The 23,821-nt window shown below is 37.0% G+C and overlaps 1 protein-coding gene and 1 long non-coding RNA gene across 2 annotated transcripts; both read right to left on the bottom strand.

Moving 5' to 3' along the window:
- Positions 1-1,188: 1,188 nt before the first annotated feature.
- Positions 1,189-17,528, bottom strand: LOC130217745 (transmembrane and death domain protein 1-like). The gene is made up of 5 exons (XM_056449934.1): positions 17,455-17,528; positions 15,346-15,522; positions 11,290-11,409; positions 8,710-8,847; positions 1,189-1,539 (listed from the first exon to the last, which is right to left on the bottom strand). Exons 1-5 carry the CDS (start codon positions 17,522-17,524, stop codon positions 1,262-1,264), a joined length of 783 nt encoding a protein of 260 aa, XP_056305909.1. The 5' UTR covers positions 17,525-17,528; the 3' UTR covers positions 1,189-1,261.
- A 3,943-nt stretch (positions 17,529-21,471) lies between these two features.
- LOC130217259 (uncharacterized) lies at positions 21,472-23,100 on the bottom strand. The gene is made up of 2 exons (XR_008835860.1): positions 22,926-23,100; positions 21,472-22,111 (listed from the first exon to the last, which is right to left on the bottom strand). It is a non-coding gene; the product is annotated as an uncharacterized LOC130217259 (long non-coding RNA).
- Between the last annotated feature and the right edge of the window lie 721 nt (positions 23,101-23,821).

The following is a 23,821-nucleotide window of genomic DNA, read 5'->3' on the forward strand; positions in this document are numbered from 1 at the left end:
CTCTCTCACACCCTTATACCCCTATACCATAATGTAACCCCAAATCATGAATTTTTTTCTTCACCAAACTTGACTGGTTTCTGGGAGAAGCTTGTGTCTATGGGGTTCCAATAGGTCTTCTGCAGTATTTGTGATGATTGGCATGCAGTTCAACAGTTGATTCATCTGAAAAATCTACCTTCTGCCACTTTTCCATAGGATCAACTAGAAGTTATTATTTGTTGCTTTTACAACTGGGATCGTTGAGAAGAATTTTGTCAGGTAGTGTACAGGCTTGTTTATGATTTTTCATTACATTACAAATCTATAAAAAAAACTAATAAGTCATGTTATTTATGTTCAATTTAACTTTACATTTTTTATTTATTTTATTTTGAGAATTGCAAGTTTTCTGTGTTTTTCCTCCAGTCTTAATGAATAATCGTTCAGAAATCATTTGAATTTGCAGATTTAATGCTTACAGTATAAAATGCTGGGTTAATTTAACCTAACATTAGAGTAAAATATCGACAAACCCAACGGCTGGGTTAAAAAGTTTAATTTAAATTGAATTAAATAATATTTACTCTGTGAGTATGTCCATATTTGACCCAACATTGGGTTAAAACAGTCATGCATTTTTTTAGAGTAAGAAATAATTTTCCATCAAATTTTTGTGAAGCAACACAACATTTTTGTGACACTTGCAACTGTGCCCGACGACAAGACTTTTTTTCAGGGAGTGTAGGACTACAAAATGTCACTATACTGTATATCCATCCCAAACATGTTAACAAATATCATTGTCTATAACCAGATGCTTCCTCTTAAAGGGATAGTTCACCCAATAATGAATATTTACTTACTATTTACTCTCCCTCAAGTGGTTCCAAACCTTTATGAGTTTTTTTCTTTTGTTGAGCATTAAAGAAAATATTTAGAAAAACGCTGTAAACCTGTAACTATTCCATAGTAAGAAAAACAAATAGAGGTGAATATCTCTTTAAGAGTGCTTTACTCTGGTGTGTCATGTGACCATAATGAAATTGCAGCATTTGTGGTTTTATATTAGTCACATTTTATATTATCGCAAAAGCAATTAATCATTCTGCCTTAACTGTCGGCATTGTCTAAGTATAGTTTGAATAGCACACTAAATGAGATAACAGCCAATGGAAGGCACTTGAGACAAGTATCATGGGTCATAATCAGCCATCAAAGGCAAATTTAATATTGCGCTTCATACTGATGATCATGGCTTCATTATTGTCCTGAACATCCATTACCCTGTGTCCTCTTGGCAGCGTATCTGTGATGATGTCACAACGCTGAGGAGGGGACAGGGACGGGGTTGATGCTTGGCCTTGGATTTGGTACTGTTGCGATGGGATACATATATGCTAATAAGCAAGATGGGCACACTCATGAGCAGCGCACCGACAAATCCAAGCAGGAGGCCGAAAATTAGAGGCCATGCTCTGTCTAGCAGGTGGTGCTGGTAAGGTGGTGCAGGTTGTCTTATCACTACCAGGTCCACATCTTTCCAGGTGAAAGGTTTGGCTGTCAAGCAATCAGTGATGGGATTTGTTAGCTTAAGTTTATATTTGTTAACAGACAACTTTATTTAATACGATTCTTGCTCTTACATTATATAGGATGCACTCAAAAAAAGATTTGTCCTGCTTGTTTAAACCACTTATTTAAAATGAGCTGAAAAACACAATTATTCTTCTACTTTTTTGGGACAACAATATTGTTTTATGTTCAATTAACTTAAATATGTTACGTTAAAGGTGCAGTATGTAAGTTTGACACCCAGTGGTTGAACTAGGTATTGCATGCCTGGTTCAAAACGCATGCTAGCGCAGGTTGCCAGATTGACAACACCAACAGGAGCAAGCCTGACTCTTGAGCCTGAAGGCTGCTTTAAGACATGCTCTAAATAAAAGCAACGGAACGCGATACAAGGAATATTTTCCATATAAAAAGGAGTTTGTTCTAACCAACACCTAAAATTTATATTTAATTTCTTGCAGCTGAAAAACACGATAAAATGGTATCACCTCAGGTACACCTCATGTGCTTTATTTAGTGTTAAATGCTAACAATGTGAGTTTGAATGCCATTTTACATGACATTTATTGCCATACTACTGAAAGCAGCAGTAGATAGTTCACCTCAAATCTTGAAAATAAAATAAACAGCTTGAAACTGAACTTCAAAACTGTGACACATATCAGTGGTTCAGCATGTACATTTAATAATGTCCATTTCGTTGTGTGCAGTAAATGTGCTATTCATTTTATTTATTTATTTATTTATTTATTTATTTATTTATTTATTTATTTATTTATTTATTTATTTATTTATTTATTTATACATGGACAATGTACAACATGACATGTTGTGCCAGAGTTAGCTATAAAGCTTATTTACATCTGTAGTCCCTGGGCAGGAAGTTGTAACAAATTTAACAGTAAAAAATAATACAATATACACTTACAGTACAATACATGCAATACTTATAATCAATAAAATGAAATCAAATCAGTGGCTGCTTATTTGATTTTAAGCCAAATTTTAAGAACAGTTTTAAAATGATTAAAAGTGGTACTCTCTCTGATATGCACTGGTATTTTACTCCATCTTTCTGCTGCTCTGACTGAAAAAACTGATTGTCCAAAAGCAGTTCTCTTAAGTTTAACTGAACAGTCACCTCTAACCGATGACCTAGTCTGTCTTATATTGTCTTTGCCGACAACACATTGAAATCATTGTATTCATAAAAAGTTTAGCAGCAGCCATAGGTAACTGATGCCTAATGGGAGCGATACACATGAATGAGGCGGTGCAAATGACGTGATTTCTGTGAATGAAGCAGCGTGAGTTTAGCATTTTGCACGATTGTTGCGCGAATCGCTCGAGTTGGGTAATCTGAACTTCAGCGGACATTTGCGCCGCGTTAACCAATCAGGAGCTTTCTCTTTTAGGGGTGTGATTATGACGTAGCGCCTGTTGTTGGTCTCCCGAGGGAAATCCTCCTGCCGACACCAGAGTTTATCAAAAAAAAGCTTCCATCATCCAGGTACGGTTTCTGGAGGAGTTTATGTGCTCACATGAGCTGGGTGCACCTCAGAATGGATTTAGTGGACTCAGGCACAGCTCCAAACGAGTCAACGCTGTTTTTCAGTCTTCCTAAAGCACAGAAACACAGCTATTCTCTCAATAACATTCATGTTAGTCATTTAGCAATGAAGCTAGAGTCACCAGGCAGACAGAAGCCCTGACCATGACGCGAATCCGCGTCTATTGTGAAGTGAATCATAAACAAAAAAAGTTCATGCGTCTATTTATGCGCGAATAGCACAATTTATCCGTGTGTACCGCGTCTGGTGTGAACACAGCATGAGATTTTTGGACAATGTTACTGTCCACCGAAGGTCTCATTTCAGTCATAGACACACTTTGAGAGCCTCTCTGATTGAATAAATGAAATATGCTGTTTTTCACCAAGCCAACCTGGGTGTGCTGAAATATAATTGGCTAAACTGGCATTGGTTAAAGGGACCAAAACGAAGACCGCCGATCCGTCAAGTAACAGACATTTTCAAAGCAGAATATCTGACTTCAGCATTGTTTTTCAGATAAACAAGTATGCTTACTTGGCATGTTTCATAAATACCTGCAAACATTATGGTATTTTTATTCTTTAGAAGAGTCAAAAACTTACATACAGCACCTTTAACTTAACCGATTTGTGTTGGGACAGCATGCATGAATTGTGTGGAACCCTCATTTTTTACAGTGTAGTTAATAAAAAATCCCTTACGAAATCAATCATTCAAACTCCTTCAAGACCATTCAAAACCCAGTCTTCCTTATTTATTTGCCCGATGTTTTGACTAATCGATTCCTCATTCAAAATGCAATGTTTTGTACCCTAACACACAGTACGAATCATTTTTACAAATTCGAAAACAAGCTACATTGAAATACTTACATCAGCAGAATTTCACAGAAAAGCAAATGTTTAGGTCTGCAAGGCACATCTATACAATCGATGAATGCAAACATCAGATGGATCAAAACACGCAGTGAAAGTTTTGAAAGTCACAGAGCTTTGTACAACGAGCTCTTCTCAAAAGATCAAGGAACATTTGTTTGCTCATAAAATGATGCCTTTAAAACAACTCTCATGTTTTCTACTTTATTAAATTAACTATTAGAGCTCTTATGAAAAGAATCATTGAGGAAGGAAGAGCACTTGTGTATCATCTGTCATAAGTTGGCTTTTATGTAATGCAAATAAGTCAAGTCGAGTTGAGCTTTATTGCCATTTTACTACATGTGTAGACATACAGTGGAACGAAATGGAAAGAAACTGTTGTGTAGCCTAGCTGAGCAGACTCTAATGCCACTGAAACCTTCATGATGGTAAGTGCTGGAAGAGACTGTGAGTGATGGTTGAAGTCTTTGACATTACTGGTAGCTTTGCTGGAGCACCAAAAATTATCGTAAACTAGTTTACATTAATTTGCACCTTTTTTTGCTAGTATATTAATTTACATTGTTGGAGCACTGCAAATTAATGTAAACACAGCTCAATATTAACACTCTTGTAATTCGCCTAAACTTTTACTAACTTTATTGGTGATAAGTTCAAGTGGTATTTTTAAGGAATTGGCTGCACAAAGAATAAGGCTGTTTGTAAAACTTACAGCGCCATCTGCTGTTAAATACTAAGCTCACAATTGCACAAATGCACTAATAGTTAATTTATTAAAGTATAAAATAGGAGAGTTGTGTTAAAGGCATCATTTTATGAGGAGGATCTTTTGACTAGAGTTCACTTTATAAAGCTCTGTGTCTTTAAAAACTTTCACTGTGTGTGTTGATCCATTTGATGTTTGTGCTCATTGATTGTATAGATGTGTCTTGCAGATGTAAACATTTGCTTTTCTGTGATGTATTGATGATAAGTGGTGGACATTCTGCTGATGTCAGTATTTCAGAATAACTAGTTTTCGAATTTGTGAAAATAATTTGTAAGGTTTATTTGGCTACAAAACATTGCACTTTGAGTGAGGAATTGATTAGATAAGGCAGACATTTAAAGGTGGAGTAGGTGATTGTCTTCAGAAACATTTTTTTGTTGTGCTGGTTGAAAGTCTCTTCCCATTCCACTAGTAATTATTAAAGTAAATTATCTATATGTATTTATATATATTTTTATATTCTGGGTTAGATAAGACTAATTCATCCAATTTAATATTGTCGGGCTGACAATTCCCATAATTCCCATAATCCCATAAGTAGCCCAAACTGTCTTTGCAAATATAGAATTGTACAACTGTGCAGCTATTCGCGCTGATTCACTGTTTGCGTATACACACACGCCACACGTTCATGTACACACGAGACAAGAAAGAGAATCAAATGCTGAATCAAAACTTTTGAAAATCCTGAATCAATATTGGAGTTACTTTTGCACGCTGGAGGAAGGATGACACCATGGCTGAAGTATTTCTTTTAGACAGGTAATGTTATGTTTTAAAACTACTTTAGTCAGGCAAAGCAGATGTAGATTTTGTTGTTTAATGAATGGGTTATATGCACAGAAGTGTTGCTCATCCACAGAAATCGATTGATGTGACTATTTTCAGTTTCAAAAGGGACATTTTACAGCATCGATAATGTAGATTTTTTTTTCTTAGTTTAACAACAAAACATCAGTAAATAGCACTATTCCGCCTATCCTGCTTTAAGTTGGTTTTATATTCACATTCATTCATTTCTGAACAATGACAATCAGTGATGGCGTGACTTTGGACGCCAGGGGAGGGACTGTTTCAAAAATATTATGCTAACCGGTTAGCATTGTGGCAGATCACCTACTGCACCTTTAAATAGTGAAGATTTGGTTTTGAATAGTTTTGAAAAGGTTTGAGTGATTGATAATTATACAACCTGATGTAAAATATTTATTTTATGCACATAGTTAATCTGCAGCAGCACTTTGAACTTGAAAAAGAATCGTTTGGTTGAAAAAAAACCTTTTGAATGCATTATTATGCAAATACATGAGAACATTTCTCTGCTTCAAAAACCTGTGAATGGCATGTTAAAGAGCCCCTATTATACATTAAAAAGGGTCATATTTTCATTTTAAGGCTCTCCAACAACATGCAAGGTCAAAAAACACTTTCATTGTCTTATAATATGCATTTATTTTTACCTAATTATCCTAGCGACTCCCATATAAATCGTTCAGCGATTCATTTGTTCGCAAACCCCTCCTTGGCGCAAAGCTAATCTGTGCTGATTGGACCGATGACAGCCTGTTGCGATTTAGTCGACAGCGTTCAGCATGAGACAGAGTGAAATGCCCAGCATGGCATATCAACAATATTGAAGTAGTCAGAGTGCAGGGTGTATGTGTGAGCAAACCTGCCAAAAACTCCTGTTTTTCCCGGCAGTCTCCCATATTCCAGACCCATCTCCAACCACCCACCCATTTTGTTATTTATACCATAAATCTCCTGTACTTTCAAGCACCTGATCCACTGTTTCATGTTCTGATAAAGTTCCTGTCGAGCTCTGACAATAGTCTTTCTGATCCTTCCTTTAACAAGCGGCAGATGAATGCCCCGTTGTAAGCATGTAGATTCCAGAAACACTCGTCAGAAAATGACAGGAAAAGCACAAGGCTGAGCTATAACGCTGAGGTATTTTTGCAAAAATAAACCTCAAGCACTGACTCTTCACAGTTTCATCTTTGGGTAGAGAAAATAACTCTGACTTTCCCTCACACTTCCAATAATATCCAGCTGAGCACAGCGTCTTCGTGACTTGATTCAATCTGGATATGCTACAGTGTTTGTATTCCTCTTTTTCTACGTTGTTTGTGGGCGGGGCCACAGGTTTCAATTTTCCTGGGTTTGCGGGCGCAACAATTGGGCGGGGCTTAAGTTTCATACCGATGTCATGCTGAAGCGGCTAAAGACTTATCAAGATGATTAATTTGAAGCACTATGAGTCGACTTTTATAAATTAATCAAGCAGCAACCTCCCGCTCTCCCTCGGGAAGCCAATACGGAAGTAACTGAAACTGCAATTCATCAAAATTTCACTAGTCCTGGCTCCATAATAGAGCAAGTTGCAATTGAGCCCACTGTTAGAATGGCCAACTTTACAGCAGAAAAAAAGGTGTTTACAGCCTGGTACAAAGAACGATTTTGGGTCATATAGCTATTATTACCCTCCATAACAACTGTGAGGGGGTGAATTTTTTTATAACTCATCCATTTTCTTTATATTAGGTTATATTAAGTTTGAATAATTAAGGGCGTGGCCACTTGAGTGACAGCTAGGTCTCGCTGGTCGCCGTCACTTCACCTCAGCTGAATCCGGCAGATTAGCCACTGATCTTGGCATATTCATCGTATTTTTGTTTTGTTTTATGTGGCTTTACACAGTCAGCTGCCTTTTGGACTTATTTCTTACAATTATCAGATGATATGGGATGCTGTGTGCATTTAATTGTGCTCATAAACCATTCACGTGGCCTCCGTTTCCCATGTGAGTAAAGTTATATACTTGTATACCATCTCTATAAATGTACTTGTTTTATTTAAGATTATTTATCATTTATGATGTTCTTTAGAGCTGTAATGCCCTCCAGAATTTAACAGATTGATTAGCTGTAGGCTCTAGAACAATCATCTGAAGCGTTATCATACAGTGTTATGCTGGAGTTCTTCAGTAGTCTTGCATTTACTAACACACACTATATTTGGAAGTAATTTGCGTTTGCCTGTAGAAAAACGTCATAAGAACAATGCTTAGTGGCTCAGTGTGTTACAACAGTGTTTTTAAAAGTCTAAACACTTTATTGGTATAGTGTACAACCAAGCACATGTGGTCAGAACACAAACGAGTCGCAGGTAATAAAGTATCAAGCGTTTCTCCCAAAGTAAAGTCTGTCTACCAGGTCTAAGCAAAGTCTGTAGCTCCGCTCACTCTCCGCCTCTTTGCCCTTGTTTGGTATCCCGCCGTGGGTGCGATGACGCGCGAACAAAATGGCGACGGTTGGCCGCGCCTACTTGTAGCTTCTTTTGCGCTCTTCAGAAACCTATGGGTAACGTCTCGGATACTCCATCCATATATTTTACAGTCTATGAAATTAATCAATAGTTTTAAACACTGTGCACTTTCAGATTTAACCCTTAGCTGGATATTTCACTTCACTTAGAGCTGTGTTAAACACTACATGGAAGGTCATTTTCAAAAACCCATAATAGGGGCTCTTTAAGATCCTACTTTATCTCCAATATGCTAAGAAATTAAATATGCATTTTTTATTAAGCAACAATGGCTAATTGGTGCTTAAAATCTTTGCTCGCTCTAGACTAGTGTTGATACTGAATTGATTTCGGTACCAAGCAATACTGAAATTTTAAAAACATCCATTTTCCACTAACATTTGAGTGCTGTTCAGCATGACAGCTCAAGAGAAGTGACTGTGATTGGCTGTGAAGGCCATCAGTTTACAGAAATTCAGTATCGTGACAACACTCTAGACTAATATTATGAGAGGAGCTCAGGGAAAAAAGTAATGGAAATTGTTGTATCCGTCTGAAACATATTGCATTCGCAAACCCAAGAATATCTCTCAAATCATCTGACAAAATGAGTCTTTCTATAATTTGAAATACTGCTGAGGCATCTCACCCTTTTTTGCAGTGAATTGCAGGTCTTCTGGTTGATGCGTTTCTGTATTAGTGGCCATTTGGTTAACAAGTTCGTGATATCCTTCCACATATCTCTGAATAGCAAGAGTTTTGTCCTGGTTGATGTTTTTACCCACTTCTGTAAGATCAAACAAAACACATGCATTAGTTCTAGTCTAGTCCTCCAGTCCTGTCTTCACTCATACAGTTTTATAAGATGAATGCACTTCATTAAAAGGATGACAGTTATGTTGGAGGCAGCTGCTTGTTTGTGACGTTCGTTTCATAATCGTACAAGAGATGAGCAATTCCTGCAGCACATTAAGAAATCAAACACACAGTAATGGCCTCCATGAACGTCTTTAAATGAGATTAACTAAGTGTGCCGGGCCCAATAAATGTAGCAAGTATAATGAAGCCGAAGAAGACACACATGCTGGAACATAAGTATGCAATTTATCCAAGGTGCAGCCGCTGAGTGGCTACTCCTCATCATAGCCCATTTACAGACTGCCAATTAAAACTCTTGTAATTGTCACATTGTGCGTTTCCCATATGCATCGGGTTCTATGTGTGCATAGGAATTGCTTTTTTTTTCTCCAGTGTGCCACTTTGACTGAAGGATGTTCTTGGGCTGTCGTGCCTGTCGTTTTTTCCCCCCTACTTTTTCTGTGTTTATCCTTTTCTCCCTTTTAACGGAGATGATGAAAGGAACAGATGGCGTGTAGTGAATTTGGTGTCAGCTCCAGCGAGCCTGCTGTCATATCGTTTGCACCTTCTCATATCCGATGCCATTCGGCTATGGAGTCACGCGCACACTGGACCACAATCACTGCCAGAGTGACAGGGTGCAAAGCGCATCCCATCACAAATGGATAAAAATAACAGTGTGCACTGCTGAGTTTCTTTTTTGCAGGGTGTGAGGTGGATTGCTCTGAATTAACTTGAAAAACAAACGAAAGGTGATGGAAAAGTTTGCTGGAACACTGCATGTCAAGTTAATAACATTTTAATTTACTGAATTTTAATTAGGAGCTGTAATTTTCTAGGAGCCCTTAAAGGTGAAGCAGTTTCACAAAGAAAAATATTCACGGAACTCCTGACTTCTCTGTAAATTATTTAATTAAAAAAAACATCTGGCTTTTAATATATATTTATTCAATTTTCTTCAGCTTAGTCTCCATTTCAGAGGTCACCACAGTGGAATGAACCACCAACTATTCCAGCATATGTTTTACACAGCGAACACACAGCAAACTCCACAAAGAAATGCCTCCAGCCGGGACTTGAACCAGCAGCCTTCTTGCTGTGAGGCAACAGTGCTGCCTACTATATATAGTCTACTATATAAAGTCAGAGTTATTAGCCCCACTTTGAAGTTTATTTTCTCTTTTAAATATTTCCCAAATTATGTCTAACAGAGCAAGGAAATGTTCAGAGTATGTCTAATAATATTTTTCTTCTGGAGAAAGTCTTATTTGTTTTATTTAGGCTAGAATAAAAGCAGTTTTAAAAGCCATTTTAAGGTTAAAATTATTTGCCCCTTTAAGCTATACATTTTTTCCGATAGTATACAGAACAAACCACTGTTATACAACAGACTTGCCTAATTACCCTAACCTGCCTAGTTAACCTAATTAACCAAGTTAATTCAATTCAATTAAGTTAAGCCTTTAAATTGTGCTTTAAGCTGAATACTAGTGTCTTGAAAAATATCTAGTCAAATATTATTTACTGTTAATATGGCAAAGATATAGGAAATCAGTTACACTTTTGTACCATTAATGTACCATGGAGGAACACATTTGTACTTTTTAGTTCTTAAAAAGTACAAATGTGCTACCTCCAAAGTACCTCATACCTCAATAAGTGCCCCTTTTGGAAAAAGAGCCTCTCCAGTTATTTCTGAGAGTGAATGAAACAGTGGAAATCAGCAAAAGCAGTTGGAAAATATATATTTTTAACCTTTTTTTGATTGCCACCCATCAAAAATGAATTTTAAAGTTGATCAACCATCTCAGAAAGCAAATCTTTAAAGAGCCAAGTTTTTTTTTTTTTTTTTGCAAATTTGATAGGAGACAACTGAGGAACAAAAATATAATATAGCCTAAATTTGTCATTTTATTTAAGCAAATCAGTACAGAAAATATAATAATTGTTATTAATTTTCTGTACTAATTTGTGTAAATAGAATTACATTTAATTATTGTAGCAGCTGCTATCGCCAGTATTTACAGTACGTTTTATTTACTTAAAGTGAATAAACTCATTGTAACTTGGAACTGTTAAGTTGATCTAATTTTTATAGTGATGGGCATAATTCATTTACTGAATATTTTTAAGACGGCGCATTTACTCACTTTAAGTAAATTCTACGAATCGCTTTAAAAACAACAGCTTTATTCACTTTTTGAAAGCAAAGTCAACTAAATGCTTTTTACTGTGTGCTAATGATATATTGTACACCTCTGTTCATGCTATACATATTATTGCATGCTACTTTGTGATGTCAGTTATAATCTGTTTATTGATTGATGTGGTGCTGTGCATGTATGTGTGTTTTTGTGTGGATGCTGCTGACCTATGGCGATGTCAGTCCTGCCGATCTGTTGAAGTGCTCGAGACAGCTTGTCATAGTATATCTGCTTGCCGTGAATCTGAAGCCAGTCCTTTAGTGCTGAATGACAGGGGGGCTGCTGGTCTAACACACACAGACACGCACACACACTCTTTTATAAATGGTTTATGAGGACTCTCCATAAGTGTATAGTATTTTAGTTTAACTGTTTTTATTGATTCATATTAGTCAGAGAGTTACATTATCAAATATAAATAATCAGTAGGACATCAATTGTTATTCATTTATCAGCAGAAAACAAACTTAGTTCACGTTTTCGTCCTCGGAATCAGACAGTAAATCTTTACAAAAACAATATTTAGGGCAAAAATACATATAAAAAATATACAATAATAATAATAATGAGGTAAATAAAATAACATCATAAATAAAACTAGCACACATTGGGCCATAACAGCAATACAGAAAAATATAAAATACAAATATGCTAACGGTGGTGTAATGTATTTTACACTGTAAAAAAAAAAGCTTGTTATGGCCTTATCCCACCCCTAAACCCAACCCTCACTGGAAACCTGTAGAACATTTTGAACATCAAAAGACCCACTTAACAAACACATGAAATCAAAACTAACCATATTAATTTTGTTAGCTCACGTTGCAGGTTTTGTGGTGAACAATTCATCTGTGCATGTCATTAAGAAAAAAAAAACATTTGCCCTTGCAATCTAAAATTAAATCTGAAAGTGCACTTCCTGTTGGTTTTTAGTTCAATTTTCAGATTACATCTCTCTGAGGTTTTGGGTGTGGCATGCTTAACCACGCCCCTCCAACTGTCAGTTTTGACAACAAACTGAAATGGTGAGGAGGCGGTGTCTGTTAGGTTGTAATAACTCTCCCCAAACCTTTTCCTGATCTTTCTGAATAAAATGCCTACATTACTACATTACTACATCCAATCAGCTCGCAGTTGAAAAAACAAGCCACGCCCACTGTTTTCTCATTTAATATCCATTTCTCTTGGAAATACATCACAATACAAAAAAAGGTCACCGCTTCTGCTTTATGTGAACTTTAAGGGTGCTTTCACACCTAGATGCTTGTTTCAGAACCTGTCTCATTTGCACAGTTAGCGTGGTTTGTTTGGCATATGTGAAACCTGCAGTCGGGCTTGGATCTGCAGCAAATCAGTTGGACCGAGATCCTGAATGAGGTGGTCTCGGCTCGATTGAAGCATACTCTGTTACTTGTTTGTAGTGAGAAAGCAATACAATCCACCAAACTAACATACCAGGCTATATCACTGTGAATTATGGTTATGTAATAGCCGTAAATACAGCTATATGACGAGAGAATTATGAATTAAAGGGGATGTAAGTTCTACCGGTAAATGTACATTTTATGTTGAATACGAAAGTAAAAGCATGCTGAAATATTACCAGGTGATGTTTCTCCTTTAGGAAAATTCACAGAAATATTTTTTCCATATTTTATTCTTATAATATTTTGTATTGCGTCTATTGCTTTGTTTGTTTCTGCACTGATATCTGGAAAGAAAGATCAACATTAATCTGCTTCATGATCTTACTGCAGTCTCGGTTCATCTGTTTTTTCTCTCTATAATTTAAAGTTGATTTTGTTAGCTCACATTGCCAGTTTTGTAGTGAATAATTCATCTGTGCATGTCATTAAGAAAATAAAAAGTTTGCCCTTCTAATCTTTAATTGAAATATGAAAATGCACTTCCTGTTTGGTTTCAGTAAAATGATCAGTTTACGTGATTTTGAAGTAATGGGCGTGGCTAGCATATTAACCACGCTGGTTCAACTGTCAGTTTTGACAACAAACAAAAAATGGTGAGGAGGAGGTGTCTGTTAGGTTGTAATAACTCTTCTAAAACCCTTTTCCCAATCTTTCTGAATAAAATGCCTACTTTAGTACATCCATTCAGCCCGCGGTAGAAAAAACAAGCCACGCCCACTGTTTGCTCATTTAAAATTTTGTTTCTCTAGGAACTGCGTCACAATGTGAAAAAAAAAATAATGGTCTCACACGGTTTATGTGGACTTTGAGGTTGCTTTAACACCTAGACTTTTGTTTCAGAACCGGTCTCATTTGCCCAGTTAGCGTGGTTCATTTGACATATGCGAAACCTGCAATCGCGCTCGGATCCGCACCAAATCAGTTGGTCTGAGATTGCCTCAATGAGGTGGTCTCGGCTCGATTGAAACTAACTTTGGAGTTGATGGATTGTAGTGAGAAAGCAATACAATCCAGCGAACTAATGAACCAGGCTATATCACCATGTATTACCATGGTTGTGTAATAGTCAAATATACGGCTATACGAAGAGAGAATTGAGTAGGACGGGATGTCATTCATGTGCTTTTCATGTCGAATACGAAAGTGAAAGCATGCTGAAATATTTTAAAATTGACCGAAATTACCATCATACTTTTTTCCATATTTTAGTCTTATAATATTTTGTATTAGGCCTATTGTTTTGTTTATTTCTCCACTGACACCTTGAAAAAAAGATCAACATTGATCATCTGCTTCATGATCTCACTGCAGTCTCACTTCATCTGTTGTTTCCCTCTGTAGTTTAAGCCTATAATGCATAATTCTAGACAAAGTTTTTTAATAGATTGATTCAATAGATAGATTAGAACTGAAAAGAGGCTATTTATGAGAAAGTCTTACCTAATACCTTACCATCACTGATTTATATTTAGTGATGATGTCTGTGGGTGTCAAAATTAAAGTCCACCTTTTCACTCATGTTGTCTTATTGCTTATCATGAATTAAAATAACGACATGACAGCTAAGTGCCATCCGTGGGACTGAAAATAATCCATGAACCTGACCAATGTGACGGGAGTTTACATGTACGTGACTTGTTTTAACTACAGTTGAAGTCAGAATTATTAGCCCCACTGTTTATTATTTTTCTCCAATTTCTGTTTAATGGAGAGAAGATTTTTTCAACACATTTTTAAACATAATAGTTTTAATAACTCAATTCTAATAACTGGTTTATTATATCTTTGCCATGATGACAGTAAATAATATTTTACTAGATGTTACAAGACACTTCTACACAGCTTAAAGTGACATTTAAAGGCTTAACTAGGTTAATTAGTTTAACTAGGCAGGTTAGGGTAATTAGACAATTTATTGTATAATGATGGTTTGTTCTGTAGACTATCGAAAAAAATATAGCTTAAAGTGGCTAATAATTTTGACCTTAAAATGGTTTTTAAAAAATTAAAAAATGCTTTTATTCTAGACAAAATCAATAGACGAAATAAAGACGTTCTCCTGAAGAAAAAGTATTATCAGGCATACTGTGAACGTTTCTTTGCTCCGTTAAACATCATTTGGGAAATGTTTTGAAAAAGAGAAAAAAATTCAAAGGAGGGCTAATAATTCTGACTTCAACTGTATATTGGTCAGTTTAAAAGCTTTGCCATGTGAAAGCGAACAGCACCAAGAACAAAAATAAACATTGTAACAATTTTAATCCCTGTTTCAGAACAAAACAATCTACAGGTGTGAAAGCACCCTAAGTATATTTTTAAGACTCAACCATAGAGTAAAACTAGGTCATACTCATGTTATTAGGCAATTTCATGTCCTCGTAAACCACAGAAACAAGCACACTCAGAGACACACATACACAAAATGTCAGACGTGCTCCAGACAGGCAGAGGGAAAGCAGCCAGTAATAGATGCAGCAGCCCTTCAATTGTTCAGGCAATTAAACAATTCAATCATGTCCCACTGCCTCGATAGATTTCATTTCTGATGAAAAGGGATTATATCAACAATTCGTCTGGTTGAGATGTCTCTCGAGTGGACCTCTCGATGGCAGACTGATGTGTGCAGTGGGGATAAACAAATATATTTGGCTGCTCATGACCTCTTCATTTATCGCAGGATGTGTCACGTCATGCAACGCGCTGCTGGATTTCATTAGCATAACACAAATAAGTATCAATTTATTAGAGCCGGTTTAAACTATTTAAAGCGGCTGTGCTTGTGTCTGCCATACTCACTCGTGCTTCTGCGTCGTCTTGATGGAAATAGCTGGTTTCTTTCTGCTGACAGTCGGTCCAGGTGTTTGAAGATGCTCTCTTCGGGTTGAGATAAAGCGAAGATGAGGTCTTCACACTCTCGAACCGTCAGCAGCTCCACCAGACGCTCCAGCTGGTGAGGGCCGATGTCTTCAGCCACTGTGTGCACATGAGGAAAAATCATTCTCATTTCACATTTGCACCAGTAAGTTGTCATTTAGTTTAGCATGATGACCAGTGATGGGAATAAAGGTGCGATAAATAAATGGCGTTACTAACAGCTTTTTCCAGTAACGAGTAATTAAATGTATTACTGTTTCACCTGTCACAACATTGTTACCGTTACTGACAATAAACTGTGCATTACTATAATTGAGAACACTGAAGCAGTTTTAACATGAGCAGGGTCTCTTTCAGCCATAAGACGTCTCTTTCTCTGGGGTGTGTGTGTGTGTGTGTTCGGGGCTGTGGCGGGACACATAATCAACCAGTTATGATGATTGGTGTGCCTGTGAACGTGATATAACTGAGAACGTAATGATTGGCTAAGAGTACATTTCCATCGTTTGCCAATCAGAGGCGAGTAGAGTGGGTGTTCACACATGCACACGCACAGTCAGTGGCACACACCAACAACCGGGGGGCTGAAGATGGCAAATCCAACAAGTTCAAAGGTAGCGTTTGCAAACTGGAAATGTAAACACTACTTTTCCCTCGTTGAGGTGAAACGCAAGAATGTTTATGTATCGTGCAAGTTATGCCCAGGAAGAAAGAGCCTCTATGCGTCGGTGACAAGTAATTTTAATCTATTGAAGCACCTCATGTCGTCACATGCCACCACAAAATTAGTGGCTATGGAAAAGAAAAGAAATGAAAAAAAAAAGTTTGACCTTAAATCAATCTCAAAATGCGCGTCCTGATTGTTTTCAAATAAATTCTCAGATTACATCTGTCTGAGGTATTGGGTTTGGCTAACATACTGGTCACGCCCCTCCAACTGTCAGTTCTGACAGCACTATGAAAACAAACAGAAATGGTAAGGATGAGGTGTCTGTTAGGTTGTAAAAACTTCCAGTTTTGGTGAGCCTGTGTGAATTGTAGCCTCAGTTTCCTGTCCTTAGCTGACAGGAGTGGCACTCTGTGTTTTTTTTCTGCTGCTGTAGCCCATCCGCCTCAAGGTTGTACGTGTTGTGCGTTCAGAGCTGTTCTTCCATATACCTTAGTTGTAACGAGTGATCATTTGAGTTACTCATGCCTTTCTATCAGCTGGAACCAGTCTGGCCATTCTACGCTCACCTCTGGCATCAACAAGCCATTTGCGCCCACAGAACTGCCGCTCACTGGATATTCTTTCTTTTTTGGAACATTCTCTGTAAACCCTAGAAATGGTTGTTCGTGAAAATCCCAGTAGAAATCCATCAGTATCTGAAATACTCAGACCAACCCGTATGGCACCAATAACCAAAGTCATTTAAATCACCTTCCTTCTCCATTCCGATGCTCTGTTTGATCTGCAGCAGATCGTCTTGACCATGTCTTTATGCCTAAATGCATTGAGTTGCTGTCATGTGATTGGCTAATTGGAAATTTGCATTACCGAGCAGTTGGACAGGTGTACCTAATTAGGTGGCTGGTGAGTGTACGTGTATATATGTACATTTATTTATTTTTGCAGGTTTGGTCCTCCATAATTAGAATGTTCTTCAGCCAATCAGAATCAAGCATTCAGCAGCCCTGTTGTACAAATGTGTGCATGTCATACTGTATATGCATACTGCTGTGGCTTTGTCATTCTAGTTTATCTGTCTTAGGCTTGACAGTCTTTATGGCAGTAGTTACAAAACCATCTTTGGAAGAATGTATAGAACAGCTGTGAATCTCATAGGAGCAGCAGACGCGTGACATAGCCGAGAAGAGGTGTAATCAATTAATGGGGATGCGTGATAGGAGAAACACATTTCCTCCTCTATCACTGTCACCTTCTGTGAATAAACCGTCCCCTCATGTCAATACAGCACAGCCGGTGGATCATTCACGCAGATCTTTGTGCCTGTTTGTTATGTGTGTCAGCTGTAAACCGTCTCCACTCACCTGTATCATCAGCAAGACTCGGGCTGAGGAAAAGGAGGAGGGGGAAGAAGCCGAGCACAGATGCTAGCATTGTGACTGAAGTCTTGGAGATGGCAGTTACATCTTTGGCTCTGTCTTTATTTTCAAATCATCCGGAATCATGAGTCATCGCGTGTGGAATTTGAAACTAAACAGTGTGTTCTTTTCCTCTGGACAGCTGGTTCTGTTTGGCCGGTTTCTGTTGAAGGAACAGCAAGTGCTGCAGGCTGCAATTGCCACAGCCTGAAATAGACAAGGTCCTCGGGAAGGACACCTTCATTTTCTTCTTATGCTTTTTCAAGTTATTTGTTGTATCTGTGAGGATTTGAATGAATAAGCTCTATGGAAAGGAATTAAGCACAAAGCAATATTTTCCTACATTAAAGTCCATGTTAAATAAAAAATTACAATGTTTCTATTGCCTTTCTATCAGCTTGACCCAGTCTGGCCATTCTCCTCTGACCTCTGGCATCAACAAGGCATTTGCACAGAACTGCCACTCAATGGATATTTTCCTTTTTTTCAGACCATTCTCTGTAAGTTCTAAGCACTATTTTCCTACATTAAAGTCCATGTTAAATCAAAATTTACAATGTTTCTTTTGCTAGCCTATATTGTTATTTTTTTAAGTGAACAATTCATCTGTAAAAGTGTAAACTTGACTACACAAGCAGACTGACAAGATGAAGTTATGAATTTTGCTTTTAAATGTACTCTCCTGCATACCTCAGTTGTAGTGAGTGGTTATTTGAGTTACTGTTGCCTTTCTATCAGCTCGAACCAGTCTGGCCATTCTCTGAAGTTATGGATTTTGCTTCTTAATGTACTCTAATGCAATTGGACTGAAATAAAAGCGCAAAATTTACCAAAATTGACCATCTTACTGAACCAAAACAACACAAGATGGATCAAAAGGATATATTTTATATAACCACGCCCCTCTCACAAGGAAATAATGTGCAAAAAGAAAGCCATGCCCCCTATTCAATATTCTTTTTCAGTTGGAAGTAGAGGTCTGGACCCAATCAGTATTTTGCGGCGTGGAAAATACATTTCTGAATAAAACGCGGTAGCAGTCTAGATGTAATTTGAATGGGAGTGGGCGGTCAAACAATATAGCGCTCGCGAGAGAGAGAGAGCACTGGTCAGTCAACGTAACATAAATGACAAAATTATTCCTTTGAACAATAGCCACAAACAAAAGTGCTTCTTAAGTGCTTTAAAAGGCTGTGTGGATTTAGTGCGAATATTGAACTTCGTTTTTACTTATAACACTTATAAACTAAAAACTATAAAAACTTATAAACTAAATCTGTGTCCCTCAAATGCTGCCTTCATTGCTGCCTCTGTACCAGGCATTTAAAATTTCATGCTAATATTTGCATAAATGCAAAATAGGAAATTTCAGCTCCGCCTCTTAAAAAGAAGTGTCTGCAAGACATGGTTTAGATTGGTTAAAAAATCAAACATGAAAGTTTTATTATACAGGACACGTATAAAAATTGTTTTTGACCTGGAGAACCTCAAACATGAAGTGCATGCCTAATAAAAGAAGCATTTCAATTTATTTAATATTTAGTATTCTAAGACTGCATAACTTCTGAGACAGCATAGCTATTTAATAATGTTCAACAAAAAAGAGAGAACTTTGGTGATAAATAAGCAAATATTTCCTTAGTTAATACTAACCTCTCACTAATGCCATCAAAATTGGGAAATATTGCTCAAAAAATTGTAATTTACATGACACCAACGCTTTGAGATGCCATGTTAATTTTCAACTGCCAGAAACGAACGCACGCAAGATTGTGAGATATTGAAGCCAGTTAAGGACACATCTGTGTTGCTTTCAAATTTCAGTCAGAAGAAGGTATCTTACAAGACAGAAAGTGAAGCAGAATTTTGGTTCAGACGTGCCTTGATGCCTTCCTGCCTTGAAATGCTGCCTTTGAAGTCAGCATTTTAAAGCTTTTAGATGCAGCCAATATCATTCTAAAGCAGTTTTTCTCTATTGTTGGAGTCTGGAAAACTTCCTTGTTGATCTTTCATTGCATTTAGTGGTCAAACATCTCTCATCAAACTCTATAAGTAGGATATTAAAATTATTTTTCAATAAAACACAACAGGGTGTCCACGGGGTTTTAAAAAGTATTAAAAGTTGATAAATCAATGATGAGAAAAAGAATGCTCTTAAAATGTATTAAGAAATCTTAATCATGTTTTTACGAGGTATTAAATTTTGTTCAAGCATTGTCCAAAGTGTAAATATATTTATTTTCATCGATCCACGTGATTGGTTCAGGCCGGGGGCGTCCGGCCAAGCTCCTCCGTCCGTGCATGTGATGCTCTCCACATGTAGAGAAACCATAGAGCGAAACAGATGGCAAAATGGGGAAATGTAAGTTTGCGTACTCCTGGTTGGAGACAGACGAGTTTAAACAGTGGCTGAAGCCTGTCGCTGAAAACACGTAATTTATTCTTTCAAGCTTTGTTTCTTCTGAGTTTATCTGAGTTCTGTTGCATGGTTGTGCTCCATTGATTGTTTTTTTTTTTAGCTGTTTATTAAAAACTATTATTATTTGATACTGATTAGAACTTGAAGTGGCGTTGAGTTCTTAAAATATTCTGAGAACGTCTTAAAAAGGTATTGAAATTACCTTTAGATATACTGCATATATCCTGCATAATTAATTTTGTTCATACTTGGCAAGTTTGGTTTGATTAAAAACAAAACTGTGGTGTGAAAACACTACCATCCGAACCTTGATGTTCTCTGCACAAGCAGACCAACAGAATGAAATTTTGGATTTTGGGCCAATTCCAAATGTACTCTAATGCAACTGGTCTGCAATATAAGCACAATAAATGACCAAAGATATCTAACTAAACCAAAAATAACACATGATGTCATGAGACGCCCTTTAAATGATAATTTTCCTCAAGCATTTTTTGGTTTTAGTCCTGTTGTTGCATTTTTGCTTTTGTTTCGACTCCTTTACTCATCTTAGAAGTTCATCATGAGTTTTCAAATCATAAATACATACACAGTGAGAATTGTTTTAGGTGTTCAGTCACTTCTGTCGACCCAAACAAACCAAGAAATCTACATGTAAACACACCTTTACACGTTATATCTATGAATTCAAGCTATATTGTTGATCAGTTCATATATCCCTCGGAAACTAATTGCAAACATAATTTTCATGCGTGGACTACAGGAAAGTAAAAAGCATAATTGTGTTTATGCTTTTTTTAACATTGCCAAAATGACTGGCAGGTGTTTTGTAAGGTTATAATATCACCAGCCTGTCATTATCACAAAATAAACTCCTTCACTGTTATACAAGACCTCTTTGCTTTGTGCCAAGGTTTGTGTTGTGATAATGACTAGCCTAATGTGCATTATCCCTTACATAGCTTTTGCCAATCTTCGCTGAAGCGCTAAAAGCAACGCTGTGTTTGAAACCGACCAGTTACGATACCATTGATTAATATAACGTGCTTGATTGCTTTACCTTTTTCTGAATGTGTATTTTTAATTCAGCGTTATCTAGATCTTAATGTGAAGCCTTTTTTAAAATAGTTTGATCACATTTGAACAGTAAAGAAGCTATAGTTTTTTGTTGTGTGTGAAAAGCTACAGGCGAAACCTTGAGGCCAAACTCCAACTTTGCATTCATTTTTCATTTTCATGAAGTTGCTGAACATGTCTGTCCACAAGGGAAATCGACTAACAGCCGAACAACAACAGAAAAAACAAAAAAAGTTGCTTCTCTTTGAATGTTGATGCACTTTAAAGCCCTCCGCAGTTCTTGCCTTGAACTGGTTTCACCTCAGCTTTGGCTTTTGTGTGAAATCATTTCCAAGATTAACATCATCTCAAACCTCAGCGCTTGAACGCAAAGAGCAGGTCACAGATTTGGAGCCCACTTTGGTGGACTAATTGAAATTCATAAAGCACAACATTCATACTACAAATGCCAAGGGAGCGGGTGAGGATTGTGTTTTATTGTAGTAGTTTATTGTCAGGATGAAGCAATTCACACAAAGACATTTTGTAAAGTGAGTTTATTACTGTGGGTTGAGAGGATAAAGGCTGAACCAGCATACATAAATACATCTTGGCAGGCTTTGTGAATCTTATTTGTGTAGGTGTGTGTGTATTCAGCCCGCCTCGACGCTCTTCACAACAGCAAATGAACAAACATGCCATGTTGTGTGAAGCTAAAGCGCCGTGCTAAAGGGCAGGGTGAGGTACGTTACTTTACATAGATGTTTAGATACGCTGAACTTAAAAGCGCTCGCTGCATAATAGGACAGCTAGAGCTTAGCGTTCACAGCGTTTAGCATAAAATGGTCACGGCCTGCATTGATCCGTGTATAAAGCACATGGCAAATTATACATCAACTGAAAACAAGTCATGCGTGTGTGTTTTCCAAAACTTCCAGTGGTACTCTCGACATGTGCTTCACCCCATAACTGCTGTTAATACATGCGTAGCATTGCGGAAAGGGATGCGATCTTTCCGTGTTTCCTACACTTCACACCACTGAAATCTGATTGAACAACTACACAGACTCCGGTGGAATGAAGGATAGAATGCACAGTAGTTTTGGGCCGTCCACCTCACTTTGGTACCTGTGTGAAATAAAACATAAGCAGTAAATTAATCACGTGCTATTAAAAAACACTCTCATTCTTGGTCATTTGAACAACTAAAAGTCATTATATTAATAATATTATTCATAACTTTTTATTAATGTATAATATTTTTCATAATATATCTACTTTTTAAATTAAAAAAATTTAACTTGTAAATTGGTGTTTATTTTTGCTGTGCAGGATCAAGATGTTCTGTTCTGAGGGCTGTGGGATTCAGAGAGTGTGAGAGAATGACTCTGCCTCTCCCTTCAGCGAGCCCAAACCTGTCTCTCCCTCTATGCCTGTAGGTCATGCAGGTAAGAGGCCTGTTTGCTTTGCCAACCACAAAAAAAACCTGTGCATTATCACTTCAACAGTGTAACTCAAGCCTAAACCCCACACCCCCCTCTTGCTAAGGTGCTTGAATGTGTGAAGGGGGTTTTCCAAGTGTTTCCATTCTGATGTGTACTTATTTACCCTCCTAAATACACACGCAAACAACAGTTCCATTTTAAATTGAGAATATGTATATATATATATATATGTATATATGTATATATGTGTGTGTAAATATATATATATGTATATATATATATATATATATATATGTATATGTATATATGTGTGTGTAAATATATATGTACACATGTTCATATTTTTAACATAAACAGTGTTACTTTACTTTGTTTACCATCATTTGAGCCAATTTGAATGTACAACAAAATCAACAACAGCAAAATCAATTGCTAAAAAGAAAATTTCCTTAAGTACTAAATATTACCCACCTCAATTTTGACCACCTTGCACTCACCTCATTCAGACTGTTAGATCCAACTTGGTGCAAAACAAACAAAAATAACTAAAACGTGTTTTTTTGTCGTAAATAAAAGGCCGAAACGTTTAGAACGAAGGTCTTGGAGGGTTTAAGGTTGGTCCCAGTGTGTGTGCTTGTGTCCCGTGGGGATGAGCAGCAGTGCGATCCTCTTTCTCACGTCTGTCTTTATTTGCCTACCTGCTTTAGGTAGCGCTGATACACCAGCAGGCGACGACCAATAGGAATAAGCCGTTTTTTTGTAAACCGCACCCCTTGTATCATAAATCTGAACCACACCTATAGTGCCTCCAACTCAGAAAGTGTAACGCGAATTTAGAATATAAATATAGTTTAATGTTTTGGTTTGCTAGTTATTTGATGCAGACGACATGCTTAAGAGTAGAGTAGCGTCTTTGTTATTATAGTATTATGGATTTTGATTTATTTATGTTTATCAATATGAATTTTGATACTTTACAATGTTTAAGTGCATTAGTTAACAATGTAAAGATTTCTAAAGCATTTACTGTAGTAATCTTAAAGCTTGTTTTTAACATTTACTAATTTATTTGAAGCCATTATGGTAATTATTGTGCAACAGCATGTAACGTTAACAGATATTAATGTACTGTATCAGATCTATTGCTTATTGATAGTTTAAATACTACTCAATGCAGCTAAAACAGCCTTGTTGTCAATTATTACTCACATTTATTCATTAAATCTTGCTTTAAAATGCATTGAATTCATGCTTTGGTATGCAAGTTCTTTCACATGCTTTTAACAGTACCATTACCTGTGCTGACATGACAGTCAGCCGCAGACTTTGGTCTTTATTGCTGTAACTTCCTTACACATTGTATCACAAAATAGTGTTGAAAACGGCATGTTTT

This window comes from Danio aesculapii, chromosome 23 (assembly GCF_903798145.1).
Source record: "Danio aesculapii chromosome 23, fDanAes4.1, whole genome shotgun sequence".
Classification (NCBI taxonomy): domain Eukaryota; kingdom Metazoa; phylum Chordata; class Actinopteri; order Cypriniformes; family Danionidae; genus Danio; species Danio aesculapii.

Coding starts and splice junctions, on each gene's coding strand:
- LOC130217745 (XM_056449934.1), bottom strand. CDS start 17,524: ATGCTAGCATCTGTGCTCGGCTTCTTCCCCCTCCTCCTTTTCCTCAGC. Junction 15,523..17,454: donor GAGTCTTGCTGATGATACAG/GTGAGTGGAGAC, acceptor ATGTGCACACAG/TGGCTGAAGACATCGGCCCT. Junction 11,410..15,345: donor AAGACGACGCAGAAGCACGA/GTGAGTATGGCA, acceptor TGTGTGTGTTAG/ACCAGCAGCCCCCCTGTCAT.